General features: G+C 31.0%; 1 protein-coding gene across 2 annotated transcripts; it reads right to left on the reverse strand.

Moving 5' to 3' along the window:
• Nucleotides 1–2,523: 2,523 nt before the first annotated feature.
• Nucleotides 2,524–7,837, reverse strand: LOC133302117 (adenine phosphoribosyltransferase 3-like). 2 transcript variants are annotated; one of them, XM_061501858.1, is made up of 6 exons: nucleotides 7,672–7,837; nucleotides 7,229–7,339; nucleotides 4,358–4,450; nucleotides 3,407–3,556; nucleotides 2,930–2,988; nucleotides 2,524–2,757 (listed from the first exon to the last, which is right to left on the reverse strand). In XM_061501858.1, the coding sequence occupies exons 1-6, from the start codon at nucleotides 7,751–7,753 to the stop codon at nucleotides 2,698–2,700; spliced, it is 555 nt and encodes a 184-aa protein (XP_061357842.1). In that variant the 5' UTR covers nucleotides 7,754–7,837; the 3' UTR covers nucleotides 2,524–2,697. The 2 variants fall into 2 exon arrangements, with proteins under 2 accessions (XP_061357842.1, XP_061357843.1); XM_061501859.1 differs by lacking the exon at nucleotides 2,930–2,988.
• Between the last annotated feature and the right edge of the window lie 10,463 nt (nucleotides 7,838–18,300).

The following is an 18,300-nucleotide window of genomic DNA, read 5'->3' on the forward strand; positions in this document are numbered from 1 at the left end:
GGTGGAAGCACGAGACGAGAACAGAGGGATGGTGTGCAAGGAGAACGGGTCCCACTCACAATGGTAATAGGGAAGTATAGCGCAAGTTACGCAAATGTGGACCAAACAAAGCTCTAAACTTAACTTGTCTGATGATGAAATGACATGAGAAAACTTAAATGACGAAATTAACTAACCACAAGAGTCACTATCTTTGACGGAAATTCACATTTCACAATCCCAGTTGCTAGTTTGCTACGTTTCTTTCCTTCTGCTTTCTCTATTTACCTTTCCAATTTCAGCTTCTTTATTAAATGGGCTTCCCTTTATGATCTTTCGTTTTTGAAGAGAAGCTTTCCCTTTTTGATTTCTTTGCGTCATAATGATTTTTCCTTTTCGAACTAGGGCCTTCCTCTCATTCTCACGAGGTGTGGTGTCCTCTATTGTCTATGAGCCTAAGCTCTAACCAGTTAGCCCATACCTCAAAACGAGGGCCCAAACTGTTTTCGAATTCTTAAAGCTGTATGGAATGCTCTTCACAACATTGATCAATGGATCGGGAAATTTCTCTCTCAAAAAATCAAGTGCTTTAATCAAACAGGGACTTTTCCTGTTATGATTGAGATTGAAACATCCATCTCATCTAATTTTGTGATTATTTATGACAAGATTATTTATCAATACTAGTATTTTCACATCTTGGTGTGTGAGAAGGGGGAGGAGTTTTAAGAAGGCTCTTGAAGCTTAACTCAACATTCCTCTCCGTTTTACAAAGATTTTTTGAGTTTCTAGAAGCATGGAAATTGCAGGTCCATTTTTGGTTTACCTTATTGTGTTTTTTTTTTATTTTAATTCCACACTTTAAAGCAGGGGACGGTGAAGATCAAACTTGTGACCTTATAGTCACTCAAACTCTGATACCATATAAAGAACCTTGGGATACACTACCCCAAAAGCTAGCTCAAGGTACCCCAAAAGCTAGCTCAAGGGGTGGGAGTGCCCAAGGTCTTATAAATGTCATATTAGTTGTCCATCCAATCAATGTAGGACTATATATCTCAACACGCCCCCTCACACGAGAGCTCACTGGGCTTGAAGGGTGGACAACATACAAGTCCACCTACATGTGGAAATTCCACTACAAAGAAAGTGGCAGGCGGTGGAAATTCCGCTTCAAGTCCAGTGAGCTCTCATGTGAGGGGGCGTGTTGAGATATATAGTCCCACATTGATTGGATGGACAACTAATATGACCTTTATAAGACCTTGAGCACTCCTATTCTTTGAGCTAGCTTTTGGGGTGATGTATCCCAATGTTCTTTACACGGCTTAAAGGGTTCTTGCGTGAGGGGGCGTGTTGAGATATATAGTCCCACATTAATTGGATGGGCAACTAGAGCTAGCTTTTGAGGGTGGTGTATCCCAAGGTTCTTTACATGGTATCAGAGCCTCGCCGCCCTCCACTTTCTCTTGTGGCGTTTCTTAGCACAGGTAGGCTGGGCCTGTTGCATTGTCCACTCTTCAAGCCCAATGGACTCTCGTGTGAGGGGGCGTGTTGAGATATATAGTTCCACAATGGTTGTATGTGCAACTAATGTGATCTTTATAAGACCTTGGACACTCTCACCCTTTGAGCTAGTTTTTGGGGTGGTGACCTCAAGGCTCTTTACAACTGGTATGCCGATGGATTAAAAAAAAAAAACTTTCATGTTGGCTTTTAATGTTATGAGCATTGAAAGAAAATAAAATATACATGACCAACATACATAATTAGAAATAAAACGAAATTCATCAATAAAAACCTTTGAGGCCTTACCCTTATTATTTAGAGGAACCTCTTTTTCCGTCAGATGAATAATTATTATTATTATATTCTCACAAGAAAGTGAACGAAATAAATAATTATTCAAAATATAATATAAACATAAATAACGCGTCTTCACCCAATAATTTAAAATTTTATAAGAGTTAAATGATTTACTATTCGATTATTATTGTTTTTATTCTTCTAATAAAATTATAAAAAAATTTAATACAGGATAAATTAACTTTCATATTATTCACTCTTCAAACTCAAAAAATAAACAACCTAAAATATAATATAAAAACCCTTCACATTGGAACAACTAGTTGCATGAAAATTATCACTTTTCCGATATTAGAGTAACAAAATCTTTTTTTTTAATTAAATAAGTATATATACTAATACGATTATTGACACATGCGAGCTATCTAATATTTTATAAGTACAGCTCTAAACCCCCAGAAAGTAAGGAATGGGTACTGAAAATTTATAAGGCCCTCTGGAGTCTAGACTCCATTTTGTTTGTCATATATAAAATCTACAATTACAAGTGCGTTTAGATTAAATTCAAAAATAATACTTTTATGATTTTTTTTTAAAAGCTTCCATTTATAATTTTTTTAAATAAACTTGTTTAATTATTATAAAAAAAAAAATTCACCAATTTTTAACTTAAAAAACACACAAACAAACCCAGGTCCTGCAGCAAAAGTTATAATTTTATTTGAAAAGGATAGGGGAAGCAGAGATAAGACGAGTGTCCCAAAGGGTGGGTCATACAAATTCATTAATTTGATTTGTGACTGTTCCTACTACAAGCTAGCTTAGGAATTCAAATGGGAAAGTACCCACTGAATAACACATCTCCCAAATCTACAACTCCATTGTCTGGGCCGAACCATATTAATGCGCAGCTCATACCTCCAAATATTCCACAAGCACATACAAGGGCTTCCCATTCAAACGTTCACGACCCTGTCACGTGTTCACAAAAATCATTAACAAAAATGACTACACATCGTGCCAGTAAAATTACCTTGGTTTAATATAAAGAACCTCTTTGAATGTGAAAGAAAATTAGGTAACACCTAACAACAATATAACAAGGAAGAAAAACAGAAATGTTGAGATAATCCAAACTATATACCTTCAATTCTGGTAATTCAATTACACATGCACATTCCACTACTTCTGCTCCCACACGTTCTAAATGACAACAAAAACATGAGGGGGAAGGGGGAAATAAAGATATCAGAAAGTGAGGCATGTTAGCAGAAAGGAAGCTAAGAATGTATTTGTGAACTTAATCTGAAGAAACAGCTTATTGCGGTGTAATAAGTACCCTACCCAGCATTCATGAGTTATTTATTTATCCATGAAAGATGTTTTTATAAGGTTAGTCAAATGAATTAGAAAGTTACTGGAACAGAGATAAGGAAATGAGAAACCAGATTTCAACCTGCTTTTACACTAATAATTGGAGTAAAAGCATGAACGTAAGGAGCACTTAAATCTAACCATATAAATACACACCAAAGCTCCTGAAATATTGTCATGTAAAACAATGTCATATTCTGATATAACAATTGTCCATTTATGATAGAATTCGCACATAGGTAAGTACCTAGCAAGTCCATAGCCGCACAGAGAGTTCCACCGGTTGCAATCAAATCATCAACCACTAAAGCACGCTCACCAGGTTCAACTGCTCCAACATGCATCTCAAGACAGTCCCTTCCATATTCCAGAATATATTCTTGAGAAATAACTTTGCCTGGCATCAAAGTAAGCTTTTTTTAACAGAAAATGAGAGAAAACATATTACAATAACAATCTCAAACCTTGACAAAGCCAGAGTTCGGTATAATTAATAGGGAAAGATTATATTTACAAACTTTTTGTTTACAAACTACACTATGTCTTACCGGTAAGATACTTTTGAATTAAGTCTTACCAGCAAGACATAGTGTAATCTGTAAGTTTGTAAAAAGAAAGTTTATCAATATAACTCTCCCCTAATTAATATATTGAAGCACTCTTTAAATTAGGTTCCCATTTAGTTCATGATTTCATTTTTCTATAAATAAAAATACATAATAGGCATGAGATGCAAAGCCAACAACGCAACACCCCCTCCAATTTGTAGACTGCACTCTGTAATGGGAACATATCACAATGGTTTCTCTGTATATCAGGATATAACTATCACAGACTTAGATATCAGAAACTGGATAGCTCTAGATTTATACCTACTACCTTTGCAAGGTTGAAACACCAAAACAAGGAACAACCTCAATAACCGCTCTCATAAATCTATTGCACAGTTGCATAGGCTACACAGATGGGTAAAACCACGAAATGATGATGAATCAATTGAGGAATGTTCATAAGAACTGAGCATTAGCAATGCAATAGAACATTTTAAGCACTAATTGGTAAAACAAGAAATGCATAAACAAAATAGAGAACCTCCTCCCAAGAACATATGATTCATAACACTATAAGAGTGCTAAAATGAGCATAGTAATGAAAGAAAAGAAAGAAAAAGAGATTAAAATCAAGGGTCAAAATATACCAGGCAACTTCTTTGGTTTCCTCAATGGGACAAACTTCGCACCTATTGCCAGTGCAATAGGAGGACCAAAAATAAAACCCCGAGCTTCAATTCCTGCAGAAGAGAAGAAGAATTCATTTATCAGAACATAAGATCATGGAAAATAATACATGAGCTACTGCCATGACATCTAGATCAACACCATCAAGAAACTGTGTACTAGTGATAGAGTGCTACTACTACTTGCCAAACATGAAGGAAGGGGACAAACGAAATAAACAAATTTACCATTTTTGTTTGTAATTGCTTCCAAGTGGCATAAGGAAATTTCAAATATTAGTGCTATCATTTTTATAATATGTCAACAAATAATATGAATGGAACAAATGTTACATAGACAAATGTAACCATCGCGGAAGTAATAAACTGACCAAAAAATCTGAAGTAAAACATACAATACTACTAAGGATACAATAAATACAATTAAAAAATGAGAAGAATGAAAGAAGCCGACATATATTGAAAATTAGCAATAGCCAAGAGACCAAACCACTGTGCCACGCTTTTTAAAAAAAATTGCTGGAATGACACGCCGACAAATTTTTTTGCCAAAATGCTACGATGGCAAACCCGTTGTCAATGGCAGCGGATTTCAAATACCACGTGGCATGAAACCTGAGGCCACGAAACTTGCTGCCACTAACAACGAGTTTAGTGGTCAAATGAGTCTGCTGCTAGGCAGTTTGAAACTCGCTTGCAGTGGCAACGAGTTTAAGGGTCTAGACTCACACGGTGATGGCACATGACACAAAATTTTGAAAGTTTTACGAAACTTCAGAAGGTCATAACGTTTGGCTCGGGTGTCTGAATGAGGTATTTTTTATTCCATATAAATTTTCGAGATCTTCGCATTGGCAATCCCGTGGTCAAAATTTTTTCCCAAAAAATACTTCTTTGTGCCACGTTTGGCACATTTTACCTTTATGAATGATGTTATTTAATTTCTATTTTTGTTTTCACTTTCCAACACTAACAAATAATTCTCCGAAAATTTGTCAGTGCATAGATCTAGAAAAGTTATGTGGAATTAAAAAAAATACCTGATTCGGACACCAAAGTTAAAAGTTACGGCCTTCCAAAGTTTTATGGTAAAACTATCAAAATTTTGTGTCACGTATTATTACCGTGTGAGTCTAGAAACTCATTGCCACTGACAGCGAGTTCCAGACTGGTTGCCACATATCCTTGACACAGCTGAGCGTTCTGACTGGTTTGACCACCAAACTCGTTGCCACTGATAGCGAGTTGGTGGCCTCAAGAAGTGTGCCACATGGCACATTAAACCCGCTGCCACTGACCGCAGGTTTGCCACCGCGGCATTTTGGCAAAAAATTTCATTGGCATGGCATTCCGGCAATTTTTTTTAAAAAACATGGCACAGTGGTCAAAGTCTCAACCATGTTATCAATAAGCCATAGGTTGCCTAAGATAGAAGTAACTAATGCCACGTCTAGTAACAAGAATGCAAGCTGACTTCAAACCCCCACACACACACACACACAAATATCCTATGCTCACGGAGATGTAAACACAGACGTTAATACCCAAAATAAAATGTATTTAAAATGTAATGATGCCAAAGGACCTAATAGCCAATCAGCCAATTGATAATATAGGATAATCATTATACACAAAAAACAAATCCCACATCTCACACTGGACTCTACAATTGAAGAGAAGCTTCTGGGAATATCACACAAAAGATATATTTAACGGCAAAAAAAACCCAAACACAGACAAATCGTAATGTGCACGCAAAAAGACAAGTCACACCCAACCAATTACGTTCTGGCTCATTTTCTAATCATACAATAGAACTAAAATGGGAACGATGGTCATACCAGCAATTAAGATGAAAGGTTACCCTTAAATTGTACAGAAGTCGAACAGTGTAAAATGGGGCCTCTAATATTTGTTCATTGGACAGGAATACAAAAACAATGCATGCATTACATCAACATCTAAAATGCTAAATTAGACATGACCTTAAAGCATAATATCTCTAGTTTCATGGCTTCCATGCCCTATCCTCCGCAACATATCACATTAAAGTTTCCAGCATATCCAGCAATGTCTGGGAGAAAAGTTAAAAGCAGAAAAAAGCTACACGAAGACAACACACATGCATACAAGGGACCAAAGTGGAAAAACGAAGCACGATGCATAGTAGTATAGTACGCAATTACTGGTAGTCCGTCATCTGATGCTACTAGTGACGTTCAAGCTTTATAAGGGATTTAGGAATTTGGAAAAGGAAAGAGACACGAGAATGGCCACAAAAGTAAAAATAAGGTACTAGAGCTCGAAGTCACCAAACAGTGAAATAGAGGAACCCACAAATTATAATACAATGGAACTATAGAAAAGAAAAATATATGTGGACCCAGTTGAAACATGCGTCATGCGGGTCCACTTTCTACAAGTTGGAATCGATCACCAATGGTGTTCCATGCAAATTGGATCCAAGCACATGTGCACGAGGAGAGAAGGAAAAGAAAGGAATCGAGGGCCGCTGAAGAAAACTTCAGAAAGTAATCAATGGCAAAACCCACTAACCATGGCTCATAGTCAAACAAAAAATCACTCCCAAAACCCACACAGTGACTTCCATTCCATAGTGTCCCTTAAAAGCATTCAAAAGGACAACCAGAAACTTATGCAATATAGAGCACTACTGCATAGTCCGGCCAACTTTCTTGTAAGCATGGACCCCACCACCTTGAAGCTAACCACAGTGATTACAACCAAAATAAATAATAAAAAAAGAGATTTAAATCAAGCCATTCATCCATTTTTGTTCGAAAAGACCAACATTTTTCCCCTTTTATTTACCTGCAACAACAGAAATATTTTTGCCCTTGTATCGCTCAACGAACAAATCGATTGTGTCCTTAAAGGCTTTGGGATCGAGCAGCAGAGTAGTAATGTCTTGGAACATAATACCTGTCATTGCAACCAAACCATTAGCAAGCAAACTGAGAAGAAAAAAAAAACATGAAGAAAACTGACAAGCCCCTTGCCACCAAGACAAGAAAGCTTAGAAATTGGACAACGAAACATAAGCAAAATATGAATTCAAAGCCTCATGGGTACAGATGTGGTCTGGTTTCATACTCCAAAACTCAAAACAGAAGACAAAAAAAAAAAGGCGTTCATGTAGAACGCTCTTATGCTTTCAGGTGTTCTAAGTTCCAAACAAACTCAAACATACAGAAGAGGGGAATAAAAAAAAAAAAAACCAAAAAAAAAAGAAAGAAGATAAAAATAAAACAAACCCGATTTAGGAAAATTGGGGACGACGCGAATCTTAGTTTTGATGCCATGAAGACGGGGATCCTGGTCAGTGTAAACCGACATTGTGCATATGATTGGTGAAGTGAGTTAAGTACAAAAAGAGGGAAAGGGAAAAAAGAAAAACAAGAAGGTGGAAAGAGAAGGTGAGGTTATCAGTGTATCTACGATACTTATAGAGAGAGTCAGTCTTTGTTCGTTGGCAAATATGCCAAACTAATAGTAATAGGGGTTAAAACTAAAAAATGCTCACCCATTCTAACTCAGTTCTCGAAGGTTTTTTTTTTTTTTTTGGGTACTAGTTCTCGAAGTTTTTACACCAATTAATTAAATATTTCAGAATAAAATTGGTGATATTCATTAATCTAACTTAACTATATTTTTTGTAGAATAAATACATTAATATAATCCAATTTTTATGTAAGTATATTTTCAATTCAATAGTTGTGCTTCTTACTTCAAAGTTTTATATGAATCAAAAAACAAACATACTCAACTATAGTCTTATTGAATTACACGAATAAACAAACCTTTTTCATTATTTGAAACATAAGAAATGTGCTTAAATTAAAAAAAAAAAATTAGCTATAAAAAAAATTAGCTTTCGAAAATATCCATTTCTGTGTTCCTATGATACATCGACACTGACACGGAACACGACATGCCGACACGTTAATTCTAAAAAGGGTAATATTTTTCTTATGTTACATAAAAAAGTATTATCTCCTACACTCACATTTTTCAAATGGGTCCCACAAGAATTTTTCTCTCTCACCTCCAATTCTTTTCTCTCTCTTATTTATTGTTTGAGTAGGAGATAGTACTTTTCTTATGCAACATAAGAAAAGTATTACCCAAATGACATATTTCGACACGTTAGAACATGTTTTAATATTAAATAATATTTTTAATATATATAATAAAATTTATATTTAATAAATATAACAGCCCATAATAAGTCATATAACCAATAAAATATTCAAATTCCATAACGTAAATATAAACAAAAATAATTTTTCGAACCTTGTTAATTTTTTATGTCAAATTCCGTAACAGAAAAAAATTGATTTATAAATTATTTTTCATGTTTAGTTAATAAAACAAAATTTAGACCTTTAAAAAAAACGTGTTGGATGCGTGTCGAAGCATTGACCGCATGTCGAAAAAAAGTGTCAGAGCATTGACCGTGTATTCCAAAATATTGACCATGTGTCGGAACGTGTCGGTGTCTGACACACATCTTTCAAATTTTTTCTCGTGTCCGTGCTTTGTAGATGTGTTCTACCCTTAAATTATTTTGATACTGACTAAATTATTAAACAAAAAAAAAACTAAAAAAAAAATCATTTGACACCGTTGAAATTTTTTAATTTGACACCACATCTGAATTGTTGCTCTTTCTTAATCTAATGATTATAATTTATTGGATTATATATATTAATTAATTATTAATTCTCAACAAATAATCATCATTAGATTGGCACTTTTCAAATGAGGTGTCATTAAAAAGTTTGACATATATATATATTAAAGAATTCATAGAAAAAACTAGATGAGTAATGATTTTAAAATCATAAATTGACTAAAAAATAAGCATTTTCTATAGAGGTAAAGAATAAGATATACTTACTACAAAAAAAGTTTATCACTCTTACCATCAGTTTAATCACTATTGATTTTCGTCAATCTAACGATTATAATTTATTGAAAAATTAATAATTCATTAATAAGTGTGACACGATAAATGTTATTAATTTTCAATAAATTATAACCTTTAAATTAACAGAAATTAACAGTGATTAAATTGGCTATAAGAGTGATAAATTTTTTTGGTGGTAAGTGGATCCTTCCCTTTTTTATATTGCATAATATATTGTAAACTATCTTCAATAATGAATGAATAGTTTCCAAAAAAAATCTTTAAAACGAATTATTTATAATTTAATAAGAAAATTAATATTAGTATATTATCTTTGTAAATTTTTTTACATTATCATCCTATCAAATATTGATATTTCATTTAGTAAATTTAACTTTATGAACAATTACATAAGATATTAAACCTATTAAATAATGAATTGATGTATTAAATATAAATTTGAAACTTTTTACGTTACTTTTACACCAATAATTTGAATCAAGAGTTATATTCTATTTATCTCTTTATTAAAATAATATTTTCCATCTTCTTCTTTTTAGTGTCATGTTTCACTATCATTCCTACATTTTTGTTATATGATCATGAATAAATAGATTAAAATAAATAAAATTATTATATCATCTTAAGAACCACCTAATTGCTTAAAAGGTAACTGTTATTCTTCTTAACAAATCTTACTATCACGATAATAATTAATTAAAATAGAAAAAATTAAATGAAAAATTAATATTAGATATTTTAAAACTCTAGAAACATTTATATTTTATTTATAAATTCATTATTTTTTATTTGATTAATTTGGAGGATTTATATTGAATAAAAGAATAATTATATGTTCTACTATTGAGTTGTCGCAATAATCCTCATGATTATTGAAATAAAAAAATTATTTTTCAATATTTTAAATACTTGTGAAGTTTTATTTAATATTATTTTTTACGCAATTACTTAAAGAAATTATACTAAATTTTAATTTGTTTCGTTATGTCTCGTTTAGTAAAATGTCAATCTCAGTGTGTTACAAAATATTTTGAATTTTTTCATTATGTCTCATATAACTTTTTTTTTTAATCATCATATAACTTGTTTCGTTATTGCGTAATAACAATATAGTTTTTTTTTTCCTTATATGCTAAATAAACGTTATGAGTATCTACAGCATCAATATTATTCGTTTTTTTTAGTACACGTGCTTTTAACAGGTTATTTTCTCTTGAAGTGAATTAAAAAAATAACAAATTCAAACCACATGATTATAAATTGCAATCAGGTAAATTCCACGGAGCGAATGGCGGACTTATAATTTTTTGCGATGAAGGGCCAAAATAAAATATTAAAGTTATAAATGTTATTAAGATTAATAAGAGAAATTAATTATTATAAATATTTTCTGAGTGAACTTATTATTAACACTAATAATTTATTATTATTTAAAAATATTATTTTATATATATAATAATAAAAAGGTTAACATTTTAAGAGGGACGATCCTCCATCATTATCCCTCCCCTAGAGCAAAGAAAAGTTGCATGTATAACCTCTAAGTATAAGCTATTTAATTAATATTGACATTTATTTAAGGCCGACATTTTCAGAAGTTATTCATCGTTCAAACCGTCAAACTTATTCACTATCTTTTGAATTCGTTTATGAGATCACAACCACGAGTGTTTCATAGTTACCTTTAAAACTGTTTTTCTCCCCTAGTACAAGTATGTATATAATACTTTTTCCAAATATGCCAAATAATTTGCAACCTTTTTCTCCTCTAAAAAGAACAAAATTAGAATAACAGAAATAAAAATTTATCAACTTTTAAATATATATATACAAGCATACTTGTCCACAGCTTTGAAGCAAAGTACGTACTACTATGCTACATGCTCATTCACATTCAAAACTTATTATTTGTGAGCTTTGTTTTTTATTATCATTATTGAAACTTATACTAAGTGACTTAATGGTCAATAAATAAATACCAAGTGATTTTGAATTTCCTTTTATGCAACATAATCATAAATTAATATTTGTTGAGTAATATATCACATATTTCTCCAAAATATAGCGACTTTGATATTATATCAACAAGTTGAGCAAACCGATAGGGAATCTGTTCCAATAGGACATCGAGCACCAAGGAAATTGATAAAAAAAAGTGTCAACCGGACAGTGATTTTAGCTTCTTTCTCTGATTAGTGGTCCACTCCACTAAGGGTCTAAGCATTAAGCAAAGAATAGAGATTTCCCCATTCTTATTTTATTTTTAAAACAAACTAACAAAAGTAGCTCCCCTCATAATGTATAGCCCCAACAGAGCTTTTATATCATTTTTAAAACAGAGAAATGAAAAAAAAAAGGTCGGTGGATTATTTATTTTGATAATATATACGCATAGTAATTCATAATTAATTTCATATGAAAATACAAAAACAGCAATGTGCTTAATTTATTCTTCGTCAATAAAACCATTACCACCCAGTTGAAATTTATGCAAACCACGGTCGGATATATATATATACGAGAAAAATATTTCTCAAACTGCTTGAAATATATTTATCTCCGACCAGTCTAAAACTACGTTGTTTTGTTTATTTACTTCCTTATATTAATTGATTCACCTTTGAATGATTATGATTCTTTTTTTTTCTTTTTTTTTTATCACCATTAATTCATATTTGCACGGTTATGATTTAGCGGTCGGAGATAAAGTTATCTCAAACAGCTTGAGAAATAATATATATATATATATATATATATATATATATATATATATATATATATATGGGTTCGCTTTTTCTGCAGTTACTGCAGTAAGTCCAATACGACGTCGTTTTGAGATGGAAATCATGGTGTTTTTGTAATTTTAATTTATTTCAGGGTTATAATAATCTTTACATTTATAATTTTTTAAAATTTCAATATCAAAACGACGTCGTTTTAAGAATAAATGCAGATAATTTATCTGCATTAACTGCAGAAATATTTTTTCCTATATATATATATATATTATTTTTCTTTGGATAAATTACAATTATTTTTTACGGGAGATAATCCTGTTCAAGACTAATACAGGATTAATACTTTAAACTTTTCTAAAAATTGAAACACATATTCTCATAAGCACTTGCATAAACTATGGATATATCTTTGCCTCGCGTGTAAGCTACATAGCCTACATTTTCACTTTCATGTACGAGACAATCATTCTGCCGAATGCCAAGAGGAAATTGTTGCTATTCTACGCAGGTAATTAATTTAGTATTTTTAAACAAAATTGTATAGTGTATAGCAAATTACTGCAATACGTTTATAAAAAAATTAATAAAACATTAATGCTACTATTACAAGTAACAAAACGGGGTTAAATATTTAGTAAAAAAATACAGAGTCATTACAAAACATAAAATCTTTTCTGTGTTTCAATATTTTTGAATAATGCTATATTCCTATCTTATCTAATTTACACTCATTTTTAATACCCTGAAATGTAAATGCTGATATTTTTGTTTTTTGTATATGATAAAGGGGCTCGTAAATGTTTATATTCAACTGAGATTAAATTGTCAAATTGACAATTGTTGGTGAAAAAATGAAAAAGCTATCGGATGTTTATTATAAAATACAAGCACATAAAAAGACAAATAATCATGATCATTTAACATTAAAAAAAAACATGAACGCATAAGAATCAATTGAAATATTTTAAAGTGTAATAGAAATCAAGAGAAACATGTAAAATTCTAATAAAAACTAGTAGTAGAATTATAGGCTTATCATATAAAAAGATAAAAGTTTATTATTACATTTGAAAACAGTAATTATAATAGATATGTTCCATTTGATAATAATATAACACAAAGTACTAAACTTTCTCGTGTCTTATTAGGCCACTAAATTACAAATATTTTAACTTGTATTGGGGCCTTATCCAGCTAGCCACCAAAGCACTTGTAACGAAGCCAAGTAACGAAATCTAGTATAGTTAATTGCACATCTCTACTGTACTGTCTACACAATCTGTGACTACCCCATCACAATCTTTGTGTATCTGGGGTTGTTTTCAAATCTGCATAGTGATATTCTGTGGGCATCTCTCATCCCTTTCCCATTAACCCAAATATCCCTTTCTCTTTGCTTAATCATTATTGATTTATTAATTGCATCCGCCTAATTACAACAACTCATAAAGCTGTGACTAATGGCAAAAAATATATATTAATTAGGACTTTTTGCATTGCATACCTTAAATTGAAGACAGCGACAGAAGACTCCCTCGGTTGTTGGCTACATTATGCAACTTTAGTAACATCGTCTTGTAAGCTGCGAAGCCAAACATTATTGTCCTCTTCTCTTTGCTTATTTAATTTGTTTAGCTGCGCTTTCCCGTAAATAATTTCAAATTAAATTAAAGAATATGCGTAATCATATATTATATATATTCACTTACATCATAGAAAAGCCAAGAAAAAGGAAGTTGATTAGTGAAACTCGAAAGAGAACTGCGCAAAAAGACTCTTTGCTAGTTGCTAGAGCTGGCGCATGTCATCAAAAGTAGGGAAAGCTAGGAGGAATCTGCCCTCTACAAAAGGGTTTTTCGGGAATGGACCCTTCGCTACTTCATGAGTCTGTATGGATTTGGCATATCTAGTTATCTACGGGAGAGAGATACGAGATTGTTCAGTACATTCTTTACCATTTTGTTCCACACTTCCACCTAAACAATTGGTCCTTTCTCTGGGTTCCGATTGTGCAAAGATTTGTGTTATTTCCGGTATGTTTTTATTTTTTATTTTTTTGGTACATTAGAGGGGCTAATGCATAAAAGCCCCTTTTCCGGTATGTCATTGTCAGTGTGCAATTATTGTTTCCTCTAATAAAATAATTAGTCATAAGAATATATCATCATATTTCATTAGGTTACAAGGGAGAGTGGACTTCAGCATTTTAACATTCACATGCTTTGTGTCCATGTATTTTCTAAATATATATACCATAATGATAGGACTTTGATAGTTGTTAAATTGTTGGTCATAATTAACAAATGATTTTTCGTTAAATCAATAGCAAAATACATATATCATTGGGAATTTTTGAAGAAAACTGATAAAGATATTTACTACAAAGGAACAAGTAATCATTAACCATAAAAATGTTAAACCAATAATATCAATATATATATATATATATATATATAGAGTCAGGATCATTTTACACCAGTGTAAGTTACACTCTCAATCTTGATCATTGATTCCATTTATATCCAAGGGCTCTAATTTTTTAGTAATATGAGCCATTGGATATAAGTGGATTAATGATCAAGATTGAGTGTAAGACTTCTAACTCTTACACTGGTGTAAGAATATCTTGTCATATATATATATATATGAGGTAGGATCCTTTGACACCGGTGTCAAATTTGAAGTTTGACACCTCATCTAAGAGTCGTTAGATAAAAAAAGATCAATGGTGTCACATGCTTGCAAATCAGAGTCGTTGATCTTTTTTGATCTAACGGCTCTTAGATGAGGTGTCAAACTTCAAATTTGACACCGGTGTCAAATGATCCTGCCTCTATATATATTTATTTATTTAAGAGAAATTCTATTTAGAGGTCTCCTGATATAATATATATCATAATTTAAAGTCAGACCTGGACCAAAATGCAAGTCCCTAATTAGGAGAGAATTTATTGTGGTCCGGGATCATCATTTTTTAGGTGGTCCTTTAGTGTAAATGGAAGGGTAAAATTGAAAAAGAAAAAAAATAATAGGGGTAAAATAGAAAAGAAAAAATTAGTGTTGTGAGAGGGAGCACCAAATCATTAAATGGTCCTGGAGCATATTAAATATTTCCCTTAATTAAAGAAGAATAGAGGGAGAAAGAGAAATAATTTACTAGTTTGTACATAATTTTTTAACTTTTTAAACTTTCAAGCAGAATATTCTGTACTCAACGTTACAGTCATCATTATGTATATAGAATCAAAAACATTGTATTCTATTTACCAAAAAAAAAAAATATTGTATTCTATAACCAAATAAAAATTATGAATATAATTTTATAATTTAAGCCGTTAGATTTGAACTGTACGTTTCCGCCGTTTTCATAAAATTCCAGACTATTGTTTTCCATGCATGTTTATAAGTTTAGAACACTTAAACTACTTTTTTAAGTCAAATAGGACCGTTAAATTTATAATAATTATATGAAAACAGATATTCATATTTGGACTTTATGAGGATTATGATCAGTGAGATATCAGTACTTTCAGTGTCCTTTCCCCACTTAGTAAAGAAACAGAATCAATCTTCTAAGCAGATCATTGGAAATTGGGCTTTAGAACTTTTCTTAATTGGAAAAAGGAGAGGGAGGGGTGAGGATTGCAATGCAATTTTGAATCAAGCCCATTTTGATAATGGATGTGTATTAGAGTGGAATTTGTGAAAATTAAAAAAATGTACGGATACAAATTATGTAAATATATGTAAGATAATTTGTGTACTTCCTTTGTGCAAGCAAAATTCCTCTACTACAGTACAGAATACAACATATACGGACTAATCAATCTCTTCTTTTGTTTTTTGTGCAAGTTATGCACAGATACTCTACACCAGAAAATTAATAATAACAACGACAGCGACGAAATGCTGTCTGAATGAAAATGAAATTTTCTCAAGAAACCAACAAGCTCCACCATGTATTTTAATTTTTTAATTTTTTATTTTTTATCATCATTGATTTATCTATTAATGATTAAAAATTATTCACATGACCATGTCATATAAAATCTCATATAAGAGGATCTACTTCCTTCAATAATTGAAAAATAAATAAAAGGAAATGATCTTCTCATGTTAAAATTTTACATAACCTAATTATATAAAAAATTTGTATTTATTTTTTTCATTAATAATAATTAGACCCCACTTATTTAATACATATGAAAAGAAGAAATATATATAAAAATTAACGTAAAAGAATCCACTCTCGAAACAAAAGGACTACGCAATTGGCTATTTGAATTACAGGAGAAATTATTAACTTTTCAGAGACAAACAAAAGGAAAGACCCACCAAATTTTTTTATTTAAAAATAAGGAACGAGATTTTTTATGGATGTACAAGAGGGTATATTTTTCTCCTTGCAACAGCACAAAAACATACCCCAGAATTAGTTTTATATTGTACACACAGTATGTCATACAAGCAGCAATTATCGGGAATGTATACAAATAATCGAAACAGAAACATTACAAATATCGAAAAAAAGTGAAACACAAAAATTAGGGCCAGTTTTATTGCAGTTTTTGAAAATAGTTTTTTATTTTAAAAAATAAAACACAAGAAAATTATCTAAGTGTCTTATTTTTATCTAGTTGTTTTAAAAAAAAATTAATTAATTTATTTTTTAAAAAAAAATTGAGAACATATTTTAGTAATTTATATTTTTCATTTTTTGTAAATATTTATTTTTATTTTAAATTAATGTCGGCGCTATTACTGTTAAATCTTACTTCATCAAGTTTTTAAAACATATTTATAATATTATAAAAAAAATTTATTTTTATTCTATAAAATAATCATATTAAACAAGAAAATAAGAATAAAATCAATAGTGTCTTAATTTTTATATTTTCAATATATATATATATATAGGATATTCTCACTACCAAAATTTTTCACTACCAACTTATTACCTATCTAATTATCATTAGATTAAAGAGAGAGAGAATGCTAAAAAAAATTTGAAGAGAGAGAAAATATTAATCCAATGACGATTAGATAAGTAGTAAGTTGGTAGTGAAAATTTTTAGTAGTGAGAATATCTCTGCTCATATATATATATATATAAATATATATATATATATATATATAATATTTAGCTTCAATATACATAAACAAAATTCTCTGATAATTATTTTCAAAAAAAATTATCTGATAATTGTCTCTGTCAAATCATAAAAGAGTACAGGGCGAGGCCTATAGAGATTTGAGGGCACGGATGTGCTGTTGGCACTTGGCACGCTTGGTTCCACTTGGTCGGTGTCAGATTCTGACGTGGCATGGGACTGATCCATTTATTTATTTTTTGTACGGTTGAGATCTTCTCGCTGCACAACCCTCGACAACTCTGACTGGGGCTAACAGTTGGGCGTGTTTTCCCAATGACCATTTTACCCTCACCTCAACGCTATTCAATATTCATCTTATCGGATTTCGAATGTTTTGTTTGTTACTCGCACCTTTTTCGATCACTCGAAACTTTTTTTATTTAACTGACTTTATGAAAAATATATATATATATATATACAGACTATGCAAGATACGTGAATAATTTTACTCAGTAAAAAAGGTTAGCCACCATTATAAGAGCTTGTAAAGAGAATGTTAAGAAGTTATATATACAATAAGTATTATTACTTAAAGGGATAATTTAATTTTCATCACTTATAATTATATGTTTTATTATTTGATCTTGTGATTTTAAACTTATTACTTAAGAGTTATTGTGATTATAAAAAAATTATATATACATTATGATTATAAAATATATCACTTAGATTCCTTGTGATTTTATATCATGGTAGTTTCGACTTTTTTTTTTTTTGTATGTAATGGTAGTTTCGACTTTCGATGAGTTGGTAACTAAGTGGTTCATGAAAATTTAATTCTTCATATTCTGTCTATATAATAATAGTTTATACAAAAATTCTACTGACAGGTTGAGTTGCAAATAATTTTAGGAGTACGTTTGCAATTTATGAATGACGGTTTAAATGATATGTATATTCAAGCATAGCAATTGAACAGTTTTTGCAATGTTGAGAATTCGAGTTCGCAGAAAACATTTTTGTAAAAAAGTATATCTAATACTCCGAGGAAGAATTAATCTATATCCCAAAGAAAGTGAAAAGTCCTCATTAAAAAAAAAAAGAAAAAAAAACTTATGACTC

This window comes from Gastrolobium bilobum, unplaced genomic scaffold (assembly GCF_033153095.1).
Source record: "Gastrolobium bilobum isolate Gb01-03AN ecotype WA unplaced genomic scaffold, APGP_CSIRO_Gbil_v1 utg5726, whole genome shotgun sequence".
NCBI lineage: Eukaryota > Viridiplantae > Streptophyta > Magnoliopsida > Fabales > Fabaceae > Gastrolobium > Gastrolobium bilobum.